Source organism: Lissotriton vulgaris, chromosome 5 (assembly GCF_964263255.1).
Source record: "Lissotriton vulgaris chromosome 5, aLisVul1.2, whole genome shotgun sequence".
Classification (NCBI taxonomy): domain Eukaryota; kingdom Metazoa; phylum Chordata; class Amphibia; order Caudata; family Salamandridae; genus Lissotriton; species Lissotriton vulgaris.
Genome location: NC_141693.1, coordinates 597184690 through 597206043, shown reverse-complemented (window position 1 = coordinate 597206043; position 21354 = coordinate 597184690). Strand labels below are relative to the sequence as shown.

The 21354-nt window shown below is 45.0% G+C and overlaps 1 protein-coding gene across 10 annotated transcripts in view; it reads left to right on the top strand.

Annotated features, from left to right (window-relative positions):
• Positions 1-21354, top strand: part of CCSER2 (coiled-coil serine rich protein 2) — a 649443-nt gene that overhangs the window by 183853 nt on the left and 444236 nt on the right. For 6 of the 10 annotated variants that reach the window (XM_086922031.1, XM_086922035.1, XM_086922037.1 and 3 more), the window contains one exon: positions 7195-7397. In XM_086922031.1, the coding sequence (XP_086778157.1) occupies positions 7195-7397 (203 nt within the window). Of the gene's footprint in view, positions 1-7191; positions 7398-21354 lie in introns of all 10 variants that reach the window. The other 4 variants (XM_086922038.1, XM_086922034.1, XM_086922036.1 and 1 more) reach the window with 1 other exon arrangement.

Sequence of the window (21354 nt, the reverse complement as noted above, 5' to 3'; positions counted from 1 at the left end):
CTCTTCCGGGTTACGGTACTCAGCGTTCCCGTCTTCCTGAGGAGAGACAGTAAAGGATCGTGGGTGTTGCAGTCCACTTTTAGTCCATGGCAAGGTACGATTGTCCTCTAAAACGGCCACTTCCTCACAGGGCCCTTTCTCATGTGCCTTCGTACTTCACTAAGAAGCCTAGTAAAGGTACCAGATAACACCGTATATTGGAAAAGTGCTATTTTTCCATCCGCGACTTTCCTTAAACACAATAATGCATTCTGGGATAGATAGTCTTGCATTACATAAGCTTAACCAAGTGAACCAATACACCTGAGAGCAATGTCGGGAAAAGGGAAAGCCCATGACTTGACCACTGTGTCTCTGATGATATTATGCAGTCCTCTGGTAAAATTAAAGTTACTAAAGCGAAAGAAAGATCAGCTTACAACACTGGCTACCAAAGATGTAAAACCACTCTACACGTCAATTCCACACAGGCAAGGCTTAGAAGCGGTAGAAAAAGCACTGTTACATAGCGACTACAGAGAAGAGTGGCAAGTGTTCTTAATGGAACTCAAGGAGTTCACATTGATGCACAGCTATTTCACCTATGACAACAGATGGTTCATACAAAAAAGTGGAACTTCCATGGGAAATTGCGCCGCGCCTGCATACGCGAATCTCTATATGACGGCATTTGAAGAGGAACATATATATGAAAATGACATATGGAAAACACAAACACAGATGTACGTTCGATTCATTGACGATCTGTTCGGAATCTGGAGTGGCACCAAAGAATCTCTATTAGATCAAGTGGAAACGTTAAATACAAAAGACGACAGGATCCAATTTACTTGGCAAATCAAAGAAGACAGTATTCAATTTCTGGACGTAGAGATCACAAAAACCAACGAGGAATTTGCAACTAACCTCTACAGAAACAAACTGACAGGAATAATCTCTTAAAATATGAAAGTTATCATCCTCCATCATTGAAGAGACACCTCCACTACCCCAATTTCTTAGGGTGAAAAGAGTAGTCTCAGAACCAGACCAACAACATCATCAAATGACAAGTATAGCGAGACGGTTCCATGAGAGAGGATACCCAGACCGTATCATAGAACAGGCTCTAAACAGGACCAACACCAAAACTCGAGAAGAATTACTGAATGTCAGAACTCGTCAAACGGAGCAACGTATAATATGTGTTAGCAAATATTCCAACATGAGCACCCAATTTAAGTCAATCATCAAAAGACATTGGCCAATACTAAAATTGTAACCGGAATTAAAGGGCATATTCACCACTGATCCTTTGTTCGTTTATACCAGAGCCAAAAACGTACGTGAACTCTTAAAGCAACTAAAGGAAGATATCACAAAGTCCACCTACCGGGGCACCACACCGTGCCTAAATTGCAATAATTGCAACAATATCATTAGAGGTAACCAGATTACACACCCTATGAAAGGTCATAACATTAATTTAAAAGTCAACGCAACATGTGATACAACAAATATAGTTTACATGTTGAAGTGCCCGTGTTGCTCGGTATATGTTGGACACACAGAGAGAAAACTGAAAATACGACTAAACGAGCATAAGAATAACATTCGAACAAAGGCCTTAAAATCAACTGTAGCGGTTCATTTTCAAGACGCCAAACATCACATAAGCCAATTAAGAGCCTGCATTTTGGAGAAAGTCCTGAAAAAAGAAGGAATGGAAATAAGAAAAACCTATTAAAGAGAGAAAACCATTGGATTCATTATTTAAATTCACTTAAGCCAAATGGTCTAAATGAAAGGGTTGAATTTACTTGTTATTTGTAATACATGTAACTCATGGACAGAGAAGTGTGATATATCTTGAAATACCTATTTCCATACAGAAATTATGTAGCTCAACGTGTTTATTTCATAGGAGCTATGTAGCCAAAGGTACATAAACACAAGTCCATAGCCTGAAAAAGTAGCACAACAGAATTGATGTAGTTCAATGTATTTATATTACAGGAGCCGTGTAGCCAATGGTACATAACACAAGTTCATAGCCCGAAAGAGTAGCCACGCTAGTTCTACATAGCGCGCAGAACATCAATAAAGTTTGTACAGAGCAAAAAAAAGCCAGGTCCCTCTTTTACAATCCGCGCATGCGCTCGTAGTTACGTAACTTAGAGCACCAGCGGAAATAGCCGCGGGAAGTTTACATTTCACAAACGCTGAGTCGGAGAGACAGTGAGGAGTGTCCAGAGACAGCACTTGAAGCGAAGGTGAGCCAAGAAACATGGCGCGTAAAAGAAACTTGTACTAATAGACCGCATCACATCGTTTCATACAAAAGGCGGGAGGGAAATATAGTAGTCAGTTCAAACGTAAACTGCTTTCACATTAAACTCGTGAACGTAATGATGGGTATAGGGACTCCCTATGACGAGTCACACGCAAGGATAGTGTAAGGCATGGCGCGTAGATTAACAATTAAGAAACACTGGCGTAGGAACACCCTATGACGAGCCACATGCAAAGAAAGTATGAGGCACGGCGCGTAGATCAACTATCAAACATTGGCGCAGCTATTGATCAATAGCAATCGGCATTAACAGCGCGTTTATAGCGCAGTTTAACATCAGGAAGGACAGCTACACGTAAGGACAGTTAAAGGCATGGCGTGTAATTAACGTATTAGTAATCACGAGCATATCTATGTGCGAATGAAACTAGGACCTACAGTGCAGCACACAATCAGAAAGCAAAGAATGTAATAAAAGTGAACCATGGCACTGCTTTATAGTAAGTGGCATAAACGGTATGTTTATATTTTAGAATGTTTCCCTGATGAAGGCGACAAAGTCGCCGAAATGCATTGGAAAGAAGAATGTATTTGTGATGCATAGCAAGAAAGCTTTGTCAGGATGATATACAAGAAAAGTAAATGTGATTTGAACATTTAAAAAGAAGATATCGAACAAAAAAATGAAATTTCGCAGCAAACATTGATTATAATTTGAATTATTGAAACATAAGCTGGATACTACAGCACATACCCAGTGCCCTGGGAGACAGCCGTACATTCGATTGGACTGCTACTTACAATATTAAAGGTAAGCCACACTTATTCAGGCAGTATCGCTCTGAACCATGATAAAAATATTTGGCCCCTTTTTGCAGGCATGCCAAATGTAACCCAAGTTACCTCATTATCAGGTCTGTATCATTAATGGCCTGACAATGTTCCCAATTTAAAGCATAATTTTTCCACTTAGGCCTGTTCTTGTGTTTGTGAATCACAAAAAGTGCAAAATATTTGCTCACAGTATTGCACCAACAATCGAAATGTGAGTAGCTCTTATGACCCCATTGCACCAGTTGGCGCCCCGTCCACCTTTAGAAATCGCAGGCCTACTAGGGCATCTTCTTGATAAAATATGTGGCAAGTGCTTTAGCACCACATGCCCTCTGTGCTGTCACTTTGTCTTTGTCTGTGATGGCTGTGGGTCTTCTTAAATAATGGACACTCAAGTGGGCTTTCAAAGAAAAAACTGTGCTTTTGGAGACTACAAATTGGATTTTCAGCAGAGGGACTTTACATTTTAAAGCTCCAAGTGGACAAGAATCACAGATGAGGTCATCAGTAAGTCGTGGCCCTTTAGCCAGCAGCTCTTTGCATTCTGGTACTTGTCGTTTTACATTTTCTACTATAGGCATGGACTTTGAAATCCAGGCATGTAAAGTACAGTTGGCCAAAAATCCAAAATGGCCTGAAGAGCGTACATATGACATGTGGCCAGCTGGCATCTAGGAGCATATCAGTCTGGGTCCAGGATGACAGAGGTATGATGGCTCTAAAAGAATGCAATCTGTGAAATTTCTTTGTCAACTACGTTTAGGAAAGTATGAATACTTCTGGTTTGAATATCGGGGTGCAAACTTAGCAGGTAGGTATAAGTTCTGTGAACACCACTGGTGAGGCCTAATCTGCAGTATTAGGTCCAGTCATGCAGGCCACATCTAACAAACAATGCAAAATTATGCAAAATTATCAATGGGCCAGTCAGGGACATACATATTCAGACACCCTCATTCAGGGGGACAGAGACGTGCTAGAACCAATAAAACAATGAGGAAACAGGCCTACCCCATCAACACACTCAAGAATGCTTGCCAACTGAACTGTGCATAGCTTATGTTTCTCAATCATTGTTCCCCCCCCCCCACGTACCGTCCCACGGTATGCAAGAATATAGAGCCTCTACAGGCAGGAGTTGTTGCTTGAACCCCATGCCATCGAATTCGCATTCAGCCGCGGCCCATGCTTCAAGTTAGGAAGGAGATGAAGATGCATATCTTTAAAGAACACTACATCCCAACAAAGTAGAGTCCACCTCCAACTGCAGAAGCCAGCATCTCCCATCCAGATTCACTTTCTGGTTGGATCTCTGCCTTTGACCAAGTAAAGCACTCCGTATTCACTTTACAAATACAGTTAATGCAAACAGCCATTGCCCATGCAGGTAAGAGCGGTGAGGCCAGGTGGAGGGGGAATTCGACAGATGACGAGGGAAAATAAATAATTTAATTTTCTCTTGTGGTTGTCTGTTGAATCCCTCCATCCCGGCCCCACTGCTCTTACCTGCAAGGCCCGTGGCTGAATGCAAATTCAATGGCACAGGGTTCAAGGAACAAGTCCTGCCTGTAGAGGCTCTATATTCTTGCATACTGTGGGAGGGTACGTGGGGGGAGGCATGAATGAGCAGCATCGGAAGCTGTACACAGTTCAGTTGGCAAGCATTCTTTAGGAGTGAAACCCTCTGACAATTAGACAAGAGACTGCTAGCTGGTTATGCTCTGAAGCAGCATTCACTCTGATGGACATGGTGATGTAAGTACCCCAGCAGAAGTAACAAGAATAGGAGAAGATGTATTAAAATGGGCTCAGATTAACACCAGAGTCAGTTGTGCTGAGTAAGAACAGTTAACTTGAGAGACCGTTTTGGGTAGAAAGGGTGCAGGGACTCTAGAGATGAGGTTGACCCTGTGTCTCCTATTTTTGTCATATGTAATGTTTCTATGCTATGCCATGGGGAAGGGAGAAGGCTGGGGTCCTTGTGTCTTGCAGAAAGGAGAGAAAATGGTGTATCTGCTCTTCGGCCCTGGGCCTGATTAGGCAGAGCCCAGAGTCAGTTGCTACCAGTAGCAGTTGGCAAACAGTTGAGGGGGGTTTCCAGTGCAGAAGATGACTTTGCAACACTGGAAAAGCACAAACTCAGAATTTAAAACATAACACCACGGTTGGGGGTTCTCTATAATAATCAGAATTTAATTCTATCCAAATAAACCCATTTTCCAACATTAGGCTAATGAAAAACGGGGGAAGTCATAACAGTCTAATCTATACCTTGTAGTTTTCATGCAGCTCTTTGATGAGGGTTAATATCTCACTGTTCTGTGTTGAGATTTTACCTTATAAACGTGGAGAAGTGTGGCTCACTGGTTAGAGGAGGCAGACCTGGAAGCAGAGGTCAGCCCGGGACCAGGGTTCAATTCCCGGCTCGGCAGTGTCTTGAGTCCTAAAATGTCCATGGACTCGACAATTCTCGCTCCGGTGCCTACTTGATTCACGGGTTCACACTCTGCGACTCTGGGCAATAGCTTGCTTAATCTCCACAACGGCCCCTCGTGGCGGGAAGCCTGGCTTTCACCTTGCGGATACCCGGCCGGGGTTATCTCACAGGGGAATACCAGGACGGGTTTCCTAAGCAAGCTTTTAGAAACCGCTCTGTGATTTGCGCTATATAAATTCCTGTACATTTGCATTTACAAAATAATCTCTCAGACAAAAGCAGTAACCCACTGACCTATTTACATTGTATGCACTTTGTGATCTGCGTGGTACACGTTTTCTGCAGCAAGCATATTAACCCACTGTGCCTACCTTACCTTGAGTCAAAACATCCACAAGACTAGACAAACCTCTGATCTCTTTTAACAAATAACATTAATCACCGGAGTTATCTTCACATTTTTATTGTTGCTTGAAAATAGCTGGAGACCAGGAATGCAGCAGCAGGTACTTTTCAAACCATAATGCACTTGCAAACACGACGCCCCCACCCGTAGTCAGCGACCTTTGCTTGCTTTGGGCATGAAGATGCAAGATTCATATATATGTTTTTTAACATTTGCTCTAATTACTCTGGGAATGTAAATAACAATAAAGCATACTTGCAAACTGTGACTACTGTGTGCCTTTCTCAATATGTCACTTCAAATCTATGCGATTGTATTTGTTTAACGGGTGCATGGTCTCACACAACAGGCTATTTGTATAGGGTCACTGGAAAGTCAACAAGGTTGTCCCTGTCCCTCCCCGGAATGTCAGTGCGTCAACAGCTCCGGTTGGGACAGATTGCTCACTTTTAAACATAAATTGTGGATCTACAAATGTCTGCTGCAGCCTGAAGAATGGGAATAGTTTAAATTGAATATTTGCTGGAAAATTCATAGTCATGGTAAAGTGTGTCTTGGAAGAGTAGTTACTTGTCAGTGACAAGATTGGAAGTCCAAGGAGAATTTTTGCTCGCTAGTGATGGCGCAACATCAGATTTAACCCCTTCAATGCTGGTGACTGAACCGTTCCGTCACCAGCCTCGGTTGCGCTGTGCTGGTGATGGAGGGGTTCCATCACGGCGCGCCTGCTTGGCGCTGATTTCGCGCCTGCGCGGCGCGTTCTATTGAGCAGGCGATGCCATGACGGAACCGCTCCATCACAAGCACAGCGCACCCGAGGCTCGTGACGGAGCGGTTACTTCACGAGCATGGGAGCGCCGCGCGGCCCCCTCCCCCCTAGCGCTGCGACGGAATTGCCACCGCAGCAAAGAGGTTAAAACATTGATTGAAAAAGACTGTATTTTTGCAATCGCCTCTCGGCAGTGTGCTAACAAAAGGTGAAACTGTGAACATCACAAACCATCACAACCTAATTATTATCATTTTATTGCCTAATTCTTTAAACATGCGTTAAAGAGTTGCAGCATTTTGTCCCAAGTGACAGAAGATATTCATTTACTTTTAGCAATGCCATACATATCTACGAATATTCCAAATTTACAATTATATGTCCCATTGATGTTCTCATCTGTATTTGTCTTTTATGCTTATTTTTGAGTATGTGGGTAGCTTGTGAATCGATTTCTTCTCTGTTTCTTTAAGCAGTACAGGATAAAAATGAAAGCTCCGAAAGCACATTTGATATAGTTCCGATATCCCCAGACATGGATTACAGGGAGGGATCCTCATTGGAGCTTTCCCCATCTGACAGCTCAGACGGAACATACATGTGGGATGAAGAGGGCTTGGAACCCATTGGGAGTGTCCACCCTTGTGGAAGCTACGAGTCTTCAGAAATGAACAGCATAGTAAGTACTTGGATATTATACCTATCCTTAGGAAACACAAATGATTGTATGGATTACATTGCTTAACTCATTCTTTGGCATGTGAATGTAGTGCTAATGCTGCCAACACCTTATTTATTCATAGGCTGACTTAGACAGTGACTGCTATAAACTATTAATGTAACATAGTTCTATACTCCAGCATTGGATGCATCATTCTTTTATCGGTCCTGAAAGTAGACCTAATGTGCTGCTTGATATAAACCAGTAGTAGGTGAAAAGAATACCCACAAGTGTGCTTCATGGTTCTAGAGTAGAATTTCATATGGAGAAGTTTTTTTCTCATCCGGTTATGGGATAAAGCCATTTCTTGGGCTTTTATAGAAGTTTGAAGATAACAACAGTAACATGGATGGATGCTTGCTTGTATGTGTCCTGGTGTGATTCTTGTTTTAAAGCAAATGTTTATATGCATTAACCCCTTAACTACTGTCCTTCCTCCCGCAAGTGCTGGGCCCTTCTTTGGCTATTTGATATAGTTTGTGCTTAGGGCTCCATAACATTTTTCTACATAGGGTATCCACGCCAAATGAGCATCCTTAATTTTTTTTTACATCATCTTGGGGCTTCTAAAGTTACCCAGGGTTTGTGGCCTGCCATGGAGGGGAACAGGGACAATAGGCAATATAGCTACATTTAGGGTTTTGGGGGAAAAATGGGATAAAAGTGCTCTGGATAAGTGTCTGTTCTCTTCCAGGGGATACTCATTAAAGTCATAAGCACTGAATTATCTCCGCCCATGAGCGGGGACCCGGAACCCATAAACAATATACATATATATGTGTAAATATAACCAAAAGTACAAAGTACTAAGTAATTATACACATATACATGTATAATAACCAACATATGCAGCCTAACCTTAACACATAGGCTAATCAAACCAAACCTTACACGTTCTGAAGCATGAAAATATGCTGTATATAAGTGCAATAAACAGGCATGAGCCTAAAATGCATTTCATAGCCATGAAAAAACCTTTTATTTTCATCAAAGAACCTGTAGTAAACAGTTATTAGCCTAAAAGGGCTGCATATGAAAAAATGTCTGTGTACAGAAAATCAGACTGGCACCCTGCCTTTAAGGCCCCAGAGAATCTGCACACTTTGCCTTTAAGGCTTCCAGGAGAACTCTGTTCCCATCATGCCCCACAGGTGACAGTTAGGTCAGTTCTTTTTTCCGGCTTGTTCTGTGAGGAACCTGGAACTTGAGCTCTGCTCTTTTGAAGTATTTTCTGTCAGAAATTGGTTTTTCTTGCCTTTTCTTGACAAAATATATCTTTGGTGGTGGGTTGTTACCCTTTCCTGACTAAGCTGTTGGTGTTTTTTAGTCAGAATGCCACCTTTATTTTACAAATGTCCTTCCTGTGGGAAGAAGATGTCGAAAACTGACCCACACTCTGTTTGTGTGGTGTGTCTTCCAGCTTCTCATAAGGTGGAAGAATGTTATCACTGCCTCAATCTTTCAAATAGAACTTTAAAGGAAAGAGAGAAAATGAGGTTGCTGGGCCTTCTGGAGAGAGAAAACCGTGGTGAGAAGAGTTCTAAAGGCCTATTATCATCTGCCAGGCCTTCTTCTCAGCCCAAACGTCGAAGATCAGCGTCTCCTGAAGGTAGAACTAAGAAGCATCGACTCCAGGGAGCGTCACCGTCAAAAAAGGTGAGCTCGACGTCGAGAAGATCACCGTCGACGTCGAAGAGAGCTCCATCGACGTCGAGGACATCGCCGGTGAGGCAGTCGCCGTCGAAATCCTTGTCGACGTCGAGGCAATTGGTGTCGATTGCAGTGAGGACGACGTCGGGAGTGCAACGCTCGACGTCGAAGGATCGTATGAGGTCGACGTCGAGGGACAGGAGATGTCCGACGTCGAAGGATCGTGTGTCGACGTCGAAGGAAAAAGGTTCGCCGTCGAAGGAAAAGGGTTCGACGTCGAAGGATAAATCAACGTCGAAGGATAAAGGGTCGACGTCGAGGAAGAGTCATCGGTCGACGTCGAGAGGGAGACATACGTCGTCGAGGAAAAGATCGACGTCGAGAGAGATGACGTCGAGGGATTCGACGTCGAGACCTAAAAAGAGAAGGTCAAGGTCTCCATCGCGACGTAAGTCGACGTCGAAGCATGCTTCGGGCTCGAAGCATGGAGTGTCTAGGTCTCCCCCACCTGTGCATAGGTCGGAGTCGAGACTATCAAGACCAGCCTCTCGGACCTCAATTAGGTCTTTGTCGAGGTCAGAAATAAGTCCCGAACCTGGAGTGGAAGGTTCCCCGCATGATCGACAAGACAACGGATCTGCAGCGGGGCAAGGGATAGTGCACCAGGACTCTTCTGTGGTGGCTCATTCGGGCTCGTCCTCAGGGCAGGTGCCAGATGACAGACAGTTGGTGCCCAGACAGCGGACCCCGTCTGGTTCATTGGTCTCTGAACACAGTGCAGCGTCGAGAGCTTCGAAGTCCTCCGCAGAGCTGAATATTGTGCAGGTGTCACCTGAAGCTTCACCTGAGCATACAGAGCGGCCTATTAACTTGTCACCGAGGTGGTTGGAAAGTTTAAGGCACTGGAAGATGCGTCCGATAATGGGGGAGAGAACTCCAGTCCCTCGGACGGAACTGCATAGAAGATCACGCTCAAGATCCTTAGTGAGAGAGAAATCTCGTTCAAGGGAGCGTAGGAGGCAACGATCGGCAACTCCTCAAAGAAGACGTAGAACTCCTACTCCATCTTCTACATCATCTTCGTCCTCGTCAAGATCTTCGTATAGGGACTATTCTCCGACTATATCTTCTACTCCTCCTTCCAGGGTGTCTCCAGTAGACGATCTAGGCACATTTAATGATGTGTTATGTCGTGGAGCGAGTAAATTCAGCATCAAAATGGCAGTTCCCCAGATAGCAACCTCAGTCATCTTTGAAACCTTACATCACAAGACGACTGGCAGGCCTCTCCTACCGTTAGTGCCCGGATTGATTGAACCAGCAATGAGGACATTTCTAACTCCGGCCACGGTGGGCTCAGGTCCTTCTAGGATTGCGAAAAAATACAAGGCTCCAGAGGAAGACCCAATGTTTTTGCGGTCTGACCCACCACCAGACTCCCTGATTGTAGCGGCAGTCAGAAAGGCGCATTCTGCAGCATCTACCTCTTCTGCTCCACCTGAAAAGGACAGTAAGAGTATGGATTCCCTGGGGCGAAGAATGTGCAATACCTCAGGATCGGTCATGCGAGTGGCCAGTGCGTCTGCTCTATTGGGCCGCTATGACCGTCTGCTCTGGGACTCAGTGGCTCGTTTTGCAGAAAAACTCCCTAAAGAGGATCAGAAGGACTTCCTGGAAATAGTGGAGGAAGGTGGTTTGGTGGCTAACCAGAGCATTAGCGCGGCGGCTGATGCTGCGGACTTGTCGGCTCATGGCTATGCACACGGTGTTTGCGCAAGACGTACAGCCTGGCTTCGCCTTACGGGACTGAAGCCGGAGGCACAGAGGAAAATGATCAATTTACCTTTTAATGGATCAACTCTGTTTGGATCCCATGCAGATGACGAGATGTCTAAGATGAAGGTGGAGTTGGACACCCTTAAGGCTGTAGGCCTTGAGAAGAAAAGAGAATTTAAACGTCGGGGTACTTTTCGTCCCTATGACAAGAGATCTTTTCAGCAAAGGAGTCAACAAACGAATTGGTCTTCGCAAAATCAAGGCCAAAATCAACAAAGATCGCAATTCCAGCAGAGGCGGCCTGGGCGAGGCAGAGGCAATGGAAATAGGCAGCAGTCATCAGCTGCCAAGCAGCCTCAGAAACAATGAACGGATGCTTCCTCTACAACCGTGTCCCACTCCGGTTGGAGGAAGTATTGTGCGTTATCTGGACGAGTGGAAACAGATCACGAAGGACAGATGGGTGTTGGATGTCGTTCAGAACGGGTACCTTTTGAGGTTCAAGAAGGCACCCAGTGGCATGCGCCCTCTAAAGATGGTGCAGTGGAATATAAAGCGCTTGCAACAGGAGGCGAGTGTTCTCCTGAAGAAGAAGGCCATAGAACCAGTCCCTTTCCAGCAGAGAGGTCAAGGCCTGTACTCTCGATTCTTTCTTGTGCAGAAAAAAGGTCCAGTCACAGAGTTCAGACCCATTCTGGATTTGAGGCGACTGAACAAATTCATTCGGAAGGAGAGATTCCGAATGCTGGCTCTTCACCAGATCTTCCCTCAATTACACCAAGGGGATTGGATGTGCTCCATCGATCTAAAGGACGCGTATTTTCATATTCAGGTATCCAGAAAACATCGCAAATTTCTCAGGTTTCAAGTGGCGGCTCGTCATTATCAGTACGCAGTGCTCCCTTTTGGCCTGAGATCAGCCCCCAGAACATTTTCAAAATGTATGGCTGTAGTGGCGGCTTGTCTTCGGAAGAGTCGGATATTCATATATCCGTACTTAGACGACTGGCTTCTGAAGAGTTCATCCCCATCGCTTCTAGAAGAACATCTTTCGATTTGTCTTCAGCTCATGTACAAATTGGGTCTGCAAGTCAACTACAAGAAGTCGATAATGAATCCCACCCAGAAAATCCACTACCTGGGTGCTCAGCTGGATACAGAAGTAGAAAACGTGTGTCCTTCGGAGGAGAGGTGGTCATCCATCAGAGCGAAGTGTCTGCTTCTCCTTCAAACTGCACGTCCGACAGTTCGGCAAGTGTCCTCTCTCCTGGGCTCAATGGCATCGTGCATTTTCATCGTGCCAAACGCACGTTTGCAGATGCGTCCTCTACAACAGTGTCTGGAAGATCAATGGCAACAGAGGACGGGATGCTGGGAGGACCGGATTTATCTCCAACAGTCTGCAAAAGATTCCATCCGGTGGTGGATGAAGAAGGTACACGTGATGAAGGGAGTCCCTTTTCATCAGGATCCACCAAAGCAGACTCTGATAACAGATGCTTCTCTCCAAGGCTGGGGAGCGCATATGGGCCCTCTGCAGGTACAAGGGCAATGGTCAGACTTCGAGAAAGGATATCACATCAATCTTCTCGAGCTCAGAGCGGTCCATCTTGCTCTCAAGTCCCTGGCGCCATCGCTACAGACTCGGTCCCTCCTGGTTCAAACGGACAATACAACTACAATGTATTACTTAAACAAACAGGGGGGTACCAGATCCAGGACTCTTTCCATAGAAGCCCAGACCATCTGGCATTGGTTATTGGCGCGAGACCTGTCCATAACAGCAATTCACCTGCCGGGGAGTCTCAACACACAGGCGGACGACCTCAGCAGAGACTTCGTCGAAGCGCACAACTGGGTTCTCAACGAAGACGTCGCGCACAGCATTTTCCAGGATTGGGGAACACCAGACATAGATCTGTTCGCAGACGTGGCAAACGCAAAATGCCCCGTCTTCGCGTCCAGGTTCTACCAGAAAGGGTCCCAAGGGAATGCCCTTTTGATAGATTGGTATCAAAATTTGCTGTACGCCTTCCCACCGACACCGTTGATACCAGCAGTGATCATTCGGCTGTACAAGACTCACTCCAGAATGATACTGATTTGCCCAGAGTGGCCACGCCAGTGGTGGTTCCCAGATCTCCTCCAGTTGTCAATAACACCGCACAGGAGATTGCCGTGTCGCCCGGATCTTCTGTCCAAGCAGAAGGGGCAAGTGTTTCATCCCAATCTGCCCTCCCTGCGCTTGGCAGCATGGCTCCTGAAGTCATCCAGTACGGGCACTTACAGCTGAATCCGGAGTGTATGAACATCCTTAAGGAAGCAAAGCGGCCTTCTACGAGACAATCCTACGGATTTAAGTGGAAACGCTTTTACCTTTGGTGTCAGAGTAAGGGTCTGGACCCTATTCATGGTCAAGAGCAGGTGGTCTTGCCTTATCTTCTTTACCTTGCTGAATCTGGTTTGCAGTTTAATTCCATCAAAGTCCATCTTGCTGCAATAACTGCTTATAGAAAATCGCCAACACAGATATCTTTCTTTCGAATGCCTGTGGTGAAGGATTTTCTAGAGGGATTAAGAAAGGTTTATCCTCCAGTCAGGTCTCCGTCTCCACCTTGGGAGCTTAATGTGGTATTGACTAAATTAATGGGTCCCCCATTTGAGCCGATACATAAAGCTTCTTTGCAACACCTGACGTGGAAAGTAGCGTTCCTGGTGGCCATCACTTCTGCTCGTAGAGTGAGCGAAATCCAGGCTTTGTGTTGCAATGAACCATACACAATTTTTCATGGAAACAGAGTGGTGCTCAGGACTCATCCTGCTTTCCTACCTAAGGTGGTGTCGGATTTTCATATTAACCAATCCATAACATTGCCTACTTTCTTTCCGAACCCTTCAAGTCCGGCAGAACGGACTTTGCATTCATTAGATCTAAAAAGGGTTTTGAAATTTTACTTAGATAAGACTAAGTCTTCGAGACAGACGGACCGTCTGTTTGTGAACTATGGTCCTACAAATACTGGTTTGGCAGCGTCCAAGAGATCCATTTCTAGGTGGATAGTGTCATGCATCTTACTGGCTTATCATCTAGCCCACAAGTCTTTACCAGGTAGACCTAGGGCTCATTCTACGAGGGGAAAAGCTTCTACCACAGCTCTCCTTAGAAATGTGGCTATGTCAGAGATATGTAAAGCAGCTACTTGGCGTTCAGTGCATACGTTTACACGCCATTACTGTTTAGATTCTGATGCTCAGACTGATGCACAAGTGGGACAAGCATCACTCAGAAATTTGTTTGCTAATACTAGTTAAACACTGTGATTTTAAAGTATGGCTATGCTTTTATCTGTTCGCCCGCTTCTGTGGGTATGAGCTTGCTACTCTATTCAGTGCTTATGACTATTAATGAGTATCCCCTGGAAGAGAAGGATTAGTTACTTACCTGTAATCCTAGTTCTCTTCCAGGGGTATACTCATTAAAGTCATAAGCAGCCTCCCGCCTCCCCGGGCGAGCAGTAGCATTAAGGTTTAAAGTTTTCAATATGTTTAAGTGCAGATTCCTGCTAAAGTTTACTGTACCGTACAAAAGAACTGACCTAACTGTCACCTGTGGGGCATGATGGGAACAGAGTTCTCCTGGAAGCCTTAAAGGCAAAGTGTGCAGATTCTCTGGGGCCTTAAAGGCAGGGTGCCAGTCTGATTTTCTGTACACAGACATTTTTTCATATGCAGCCCTTTTAGGCTAATAACTGTTTACTACAGGTTCTTTGATGAAAATAAAAGGTTTTTTCATGGCTATGAAATGCATTTTAGGCTCATGCCTGTTTATTGCACTTATATACAGCATATTTTCATGCTTCAGAACGTGTAAGGTTTGGTTTGATTAGCCTATGTGTTAAGGTTAGGCTGCATATGTTGGTTATTATACATGTATATGTGTATAATTACTTAGTACTTTGTACTTTTGGTTATATTTACACATATATATGTATATTGTTTATGTGTTCCGGGTCCCCGCTCATGGGCGGAGATAATTCAGTGCTTATGACTTTAATGAGTATACCCCTGGAAGAGAACTAGGATTACAGGTAAGTAACTAATCCTTTTTCACCCCTAAAAATGGCATCAATTAACAGTTTCCTCTGCTAAAGTCACCATCTTCCCATCTCTCAGGAACAGGCAGTGATGAATTTAAAAAAAATCAACACATTTTTTACTTTTGCCATTTACCAAAGAGGCAGCCCATTTTTCCCTATTGTTGTGCTCTCAACCTCTTTCCAGTTTGTGATGGAAACAAGTGTGAAAACCATGGGTGATCAAGGAAAGCCATAGATTTATGAAACGTTGGCAGTATTCCAAATTCTGCAAGGGGTCATATTTGTAGATCCCTCAAGGTTTTCCCAAAGAATCTAACTATTGAAATAAAGAAATATTCATAATGAGTAGGGAAAAGCAGTCATTTAAGACTACGATTTCATCTTTATCGTTCTGTGATGATGGCAGATTTACAAAAACAATCTACCATTATGTCCACTAGACCCTTGTAGTTGTGGGGATATATAAGGTTTGTAGGTTCTCCAAGAACCCAAGGTGTACTTATAACCGATAACTGAACTGCACTGTACAATGTTTTTTCTTTGTGTACAGAGTAGAGACCAAATTCATATGGTGAAATATGTAGAGTAAAAAATGGGTATCAAGGAAACCTTTGCATTTCTGAAATGGGCACAAAATATGGCATTTGGGAATTAGTGGGTATCTGATCTAGCACAGGATTTAAGGGTATTTTTCAAAATGTATTATTTCTTACACACTGGCTTACCTTTGGAAGGCACAAATGCAGTAAAATCTAATTGGTAATCTCAAGTGTTATCTTATTTTATGCTCCCAAATGTCTACCGATAAAAATGGTACCTCACTTGTCTAGGAAGGCCTAGTGGCTGCGACGGGAAATGGCCCAAAATTCCAAATGAATGCATCACATTTGTCCTCTCAAAAATGACCTTTTTTGCGAAGTGGTTAACTGTGGATTTTGGCCCAACTCAGGTGGTACATAATGAAGCCTAGCAAACCTTCACATTTTTTAAAACTACCCAACTGGTACAATCTAGGGTGGGCTGACTTAAGTTGCTCTTACCATGTTTTTTACCCAGAACCCTTGCAAACCTCAAACTTTAACTAAAAAAAACAAATTTCTTCACGTTTGTGATGCAAAGTTTTCAAATCTGCGGGTAGCCACAAATTTCCTCTCACTTTGAGTTGCAACATGTCCCCCGATTAGAACGATACCCCATTTATGTAGGTGAGCTCGGAGACCATGAAACAAAATGAGCTAAAGTCCTACATTGATAGATAAGCAATAGGATGAGCTACCGTATTTGGGTTCGTGCTGTGGCACAACCCGCTCAAACTTACAAATCACACACATTTTTGAAAACTAGAAAACCAGGGATTCCAGGGTGGAATACCTTATATGGATCCCATGAGGTTTTCTTACCCACAATGCGCAGCAAGCATCAAACTGTGCCTGAAATTCCTAGAATGTATGTGATGGAAACTCCTGGAGTGAGCAGTCCCACCCCTATATTTCTATATATTTGTTTTTATTCCTGGTGTCTAGAGTGCTCTCTGCCCCCTGTGGTGGCAGATCAAGGGTAAATGCCCCATCCCATGGTGACAGAAAGATAACGTTTGGAGGAGGTGTGGGGGAACCAGGCCCTTGCCCAAGGGGCCGCTCCACCTATCACTAGTAGGTGGATCCCTGCTTGGCGACCGCTATCCTCTGACGATTCTCAAGCTGTGATCCTGTGGGTGAGGGACCATTGGAAAGGGGAGATGCACCCCTTTCCAACGATCCTGCTCCCAAAAGAATCAATATTTGGGAGGCTGAGATATGCCCCTGAGCACCGATTCAGTGAAAGTGAGAAAAATCCTTCAGGTAGTTTTTCTTTCACATTTGGAATGTAATTACGTCAGAATGCCCTGCTCGTTTATTGTCATTACATACAAAAAGAGCTCAGGCTGCTCGGGAAGCTCGAGAGGGGCTGTTCTAACCCTCCCTATTGTCTGCCAGTGGCCAACAGACGAACTCAGCATGGGGTGGGGTGTAGCCAATTGGCCCACACCCGCACCAAAAGGGTTAATAGCACATTTTCTTTCACAGAATTAAGACTATTGAGAGTTAATCTTTCTTAGCAGAATAATGATAGCCACTAAATTCACGTAAATGACTAAGACACCTCCTTTTAGGGGAATTGCTTTCCCTGTTAACTATTTGCCACCATTTCACTTGATGTGCTGTGGGTTGTGCTTTGGAAGCTTGTGTGGTGCTTTTTTCAGTCTTTGTGGTTTCTCCATACTCGTTTGTATTGTACTTTAGTTGAATTAATTATTCAGTGTGTATCCCTTATGTGTTGTAGAGCATTTGTATGGACAGTCAGCACGTTGTGCCACAGAAGTGTTACGAATGGAAGCTTGTCTATCTATCTTGTGGACTTTACGATAAGTACTTTGATAGTGTCCTTTGTTGCGATACCTGTGGGTGGATTTGAAGTTAAAAGGAGTGATAGAATGCTTAAGTATGAGATTCTAGGATGACTAGATAGAGAAGTGTATGATTGCAATGATTTCAGTGTGGTCTGTGTGGGAACTGTGTTGGTGCTCATCCTTGAAAGATATTACTCAAAATGTCCTGTAGCAAACCTATAGCTGGGGTGCTGGGGTATGGGAGAAAGTTTGAGAACAAATAAGGTTGCACATACAGATCCCTACTATATGAGGAATGGTCTACTTCATAAAGTTTAAATAATAATTATAGAGCCTTCTCAGGTGTCCAGTGGGGATGCAGTTGGAGCCGGCTTCCTGGGCACCTGGGCACTCAGGGGTTACTGCGCTCCAATCACTTCAACTGGAGTGTTCCCCACTGCTGTCCTGTGGCCTCAGTACTAGTGGATCCAAAACTTGATAACCACGTACTCCTCCAGCACTTGACTCTCCCAGGGTCACGAGACCGAGCAGTCCAAGGCTTACTCAAGGAGGTGAAGTGGGAGTTAGACATTCAGAATACAGTGCTCACCATACTGCCAGCTGATAAAAATCAATGTCCAGTCAGTGCTTTACTTTTTATAAAAGAAAAGTACTTTAATATACACAATAAAATTATACTACACAAAACAATAGGATGAACCATGAAAACTAGATATCTCTACAACCCTCTGGGCCAGAGTTCTGACCCCAAGCAGTATTAGAACGCCTAGACGCCAAGCACTATAAAAACACAGTGAACATCAAGGCACACAATAAGCATTGCATCTTACAGACCATGTTGCACAGGCTTGCTATCATTCACTAGAGCCTTGATACCAATCTTTGGCTTGAAAGGATATAGTTTTAGCTCATGATGTGAAGTCAAAGGTTCTTGATCAGCTCCATAACCCCCACTCAAAGCAATAGAAGTGCCCTCCCATCCTGAGTGACAACACTGCTCTAGCGGCTTCAGGGATCTGATCACAGGTCCCTGTTGTCTTGGCACAGTTTACTTTAGTCTCACTAGTTACTGGCTAGCTGTAAGGAGGGTAGTAATGGACAGAGTGCCAGTTCACCCTGATACCCCCCAGATATCACAAAAAGAAAGGTGGGGTCCGTTTCACCGGCCTCTATTCACCTGCTACTGCTTGTACATGCTCCCACACTGCAGGAGAGGGGTCTAGGCAAACCGATCTCTCCTTCAAGGACTGGGATCTAGCTTCCCTTTCTTGGGATCTCTTGATGTGCTGCAAGCTTCCTTTCCACACAGGCTCCCAGAGCGCAGGGGAGTGGTCAGGGCAAAGTGATCTCACCTTCAAGGACTAGGAACAAGCTTTCCCTTCTCTGTCTGTCATGCTGGTGATGCCCTTGCTCCTCATCGAACTCTTTGCAGCTGATTCCATCAGTCATAGACAAAACTTACTCAAGTTCCAGACGCAGGAAGCAAGTGTCTTATCTTGCCTTCACACCGCAGGTCGCGGCTGGCTTCCTTCGGAAAGACCTGGCCACCTCTTCAGTCATTGACCAGTCTTGAACAACAGCTGACCACTAAGGCCAGGCTTTTATCACCTGTGATTGATAGGCTGATCCTTTCAGAGGATCTGCTACTTTCGAATCCTGATTCCAATCGCAAACCATTCATGGTGTTCACTGCGTGACCAAAGCATGCATGCACAGGATGGCCTACTGTCTTCCCTTGTACAAGTCCATGCAAATCCCTAAAGAGTAATTTTAATTAACTACAGACCAGGAGGCCCTGACCAGGTGGGGGATGGTCCTCTTAGCAGCGTTAGTGCAGCTAAACCCAGATAAGAGTTGCGTGTGGACCCCAACCCACCAGTCCGTTCCGAGGAATTGGGTGGGGCATGGGGGAGTTGGGATGTCAAGCAAAACAGCTTGCATTACACACAATGGCTCAGCTCACCCCCCCCCCAAGACAACAACTGGCTCTCAAACACACGTCGGCTAGACAAAGGCAACAGGACCCCAGGCAAGGGAGCGACTGTGCCAGCGGACTTTACAGACTTGGCTAGGAGGGTGGCTAGTGACTCACCCCTCCTGTCCATGGATTTATTGCTACCACCACCAATGTCAGTCTCCCCATCCTGGGTAGAGAGGGCAGTATCCACTCTGAAAAATAGGGGTGCACTAGGCATGCCCCCTCAACCTCAGAGCCAAGCTCTGGGGTCTTAATCCATGTAAACAGGGAGACCTTCAGTGGACATGTATGATTGTCATGCTCACTGAGACAGGGATCTAGACACCATACAGTAGCTTTTAAGTGAATTGTCTGGAGATCAGCATATGGCAGGGGAAGCAATCTCTCCAGAGACATCCAGAATTCTTCCTGTCCTAACAGAAGCCTTATATCCTTGGAGGTTTCAGTCTTGAAACAGGAGTAATCACATACACGGTAGACCACAATTTCTTTGGGTTACATCATCACACCTCCAGGGTGCACCCAAAGATCCATGTATAAGTCATTTCTGTTTTCTTTCGGTCAGGTCTTGGGTGAACACTGAGACCAAAGTGCCCTACCCTCCTCCTTGAAAGGGTATTCCAGAGGATCTTCCCCAGCCCAAGGAACAACCTTGACCATACCATGCCTTGCCCTAAGTGGTGGAGCCACAGGTAAAAGGACAACTGTCTGCTATATTTATCATGGTCAAGTCAAGGCAATTTGGTGCCAAAACACTATTCCAGTCCAGAGAATTCAAAACTCAGTGGGCACTGATCTGTCTTGATGGCTGAAGTAGACCTAAACTCTTGGCTTCGAGGAGAATCTTCTACCTGACCACAGCCAGCGTATCATATACATTAACCTAACTAGAAGAGCACAATATAGCAATTCCGCCTTCCACCACCATGCCACAAACTATATCTTAACATTTAAGGAGGCAGTTGCTGGCATTAGGTCTTACTCTAGCCCGAAGAAAAAGCGGACAGAGATAGCACCTAAACCAACAGTAGAGGAGGTTAGGTTACACAGACCTGTCTCCTTCTCACTCCCTACATAGAGGTTCTGATCTCGACACGAGGGCCAAACCATCGCAATTCTATGGTGATCCTAGTATGATTGCTGAGCGGACCCTCAAGGTGAACCCACTTGGGAGTTATATACCATGAAAGCATCCTCATCAGAGGACACATCTGCATATCACGTGGTCATAGTAACGACAGTAGAGAACCACAAGGTCTTATACATGTGGGTAACAGAGAGAGGACTTACAAACCGGGCCGGACTGGCCATAGCGGGCACCGGGCATTTAACCGGTGGGCCGCTAGGGTTGGGGCCGGTTTGGATCCCCCTGGAGTCTGTTCTTGTTACCGGGGGCCGGCAATATCGGCCCCCTGTAACGAAATCGGGCAAAATAGGCCGTAGAAAACAGCTCAGCCGCACCCGCCTCCCCCCCCCTCTGGAGGCCAACCGAGCAGTTTGCCAGGGCCGATTTTGATTCTCAGTACGGCCCTGCTTCCAGTTCCAGGCACTCTCCAAAATAGAGCTCGCTGTACAATTTCTGCCCACGTTATAAACTGTGTTAAAATGTGCAAATGAAAACTTGAAAATGGCATCAGATCTACGGGTCTCGCTCCAAGAATTGAAAAGAAATTTACATCCGCACTGCAAGCCCTGCTATAGATACAAGGCCATGTGCCACATGACTGACTTGGGCTATATCTGGCGAGAAAACAATAGTAATGCAAGGATCAGGGGACTCTCAGCCCCTGGACAAGGAAAACAAGTTCATTGATCCAGCAGGGAAACGTGAGAGTCTAAGGGCCTCAACACAATGGCGCACTGCTAAGCCAGTGTCCCTCCTATCGCGCTACGGACACTTCAATATCTAAATTTCAGAGAAAAGGGATAAAGAAATAACTTGGGTGGGGAAAATCATTTCCAATAGATGCGACCTATACTGCCGCATGGCAGGTAACCACTTTTACTGCCATGGTCATAGATGCC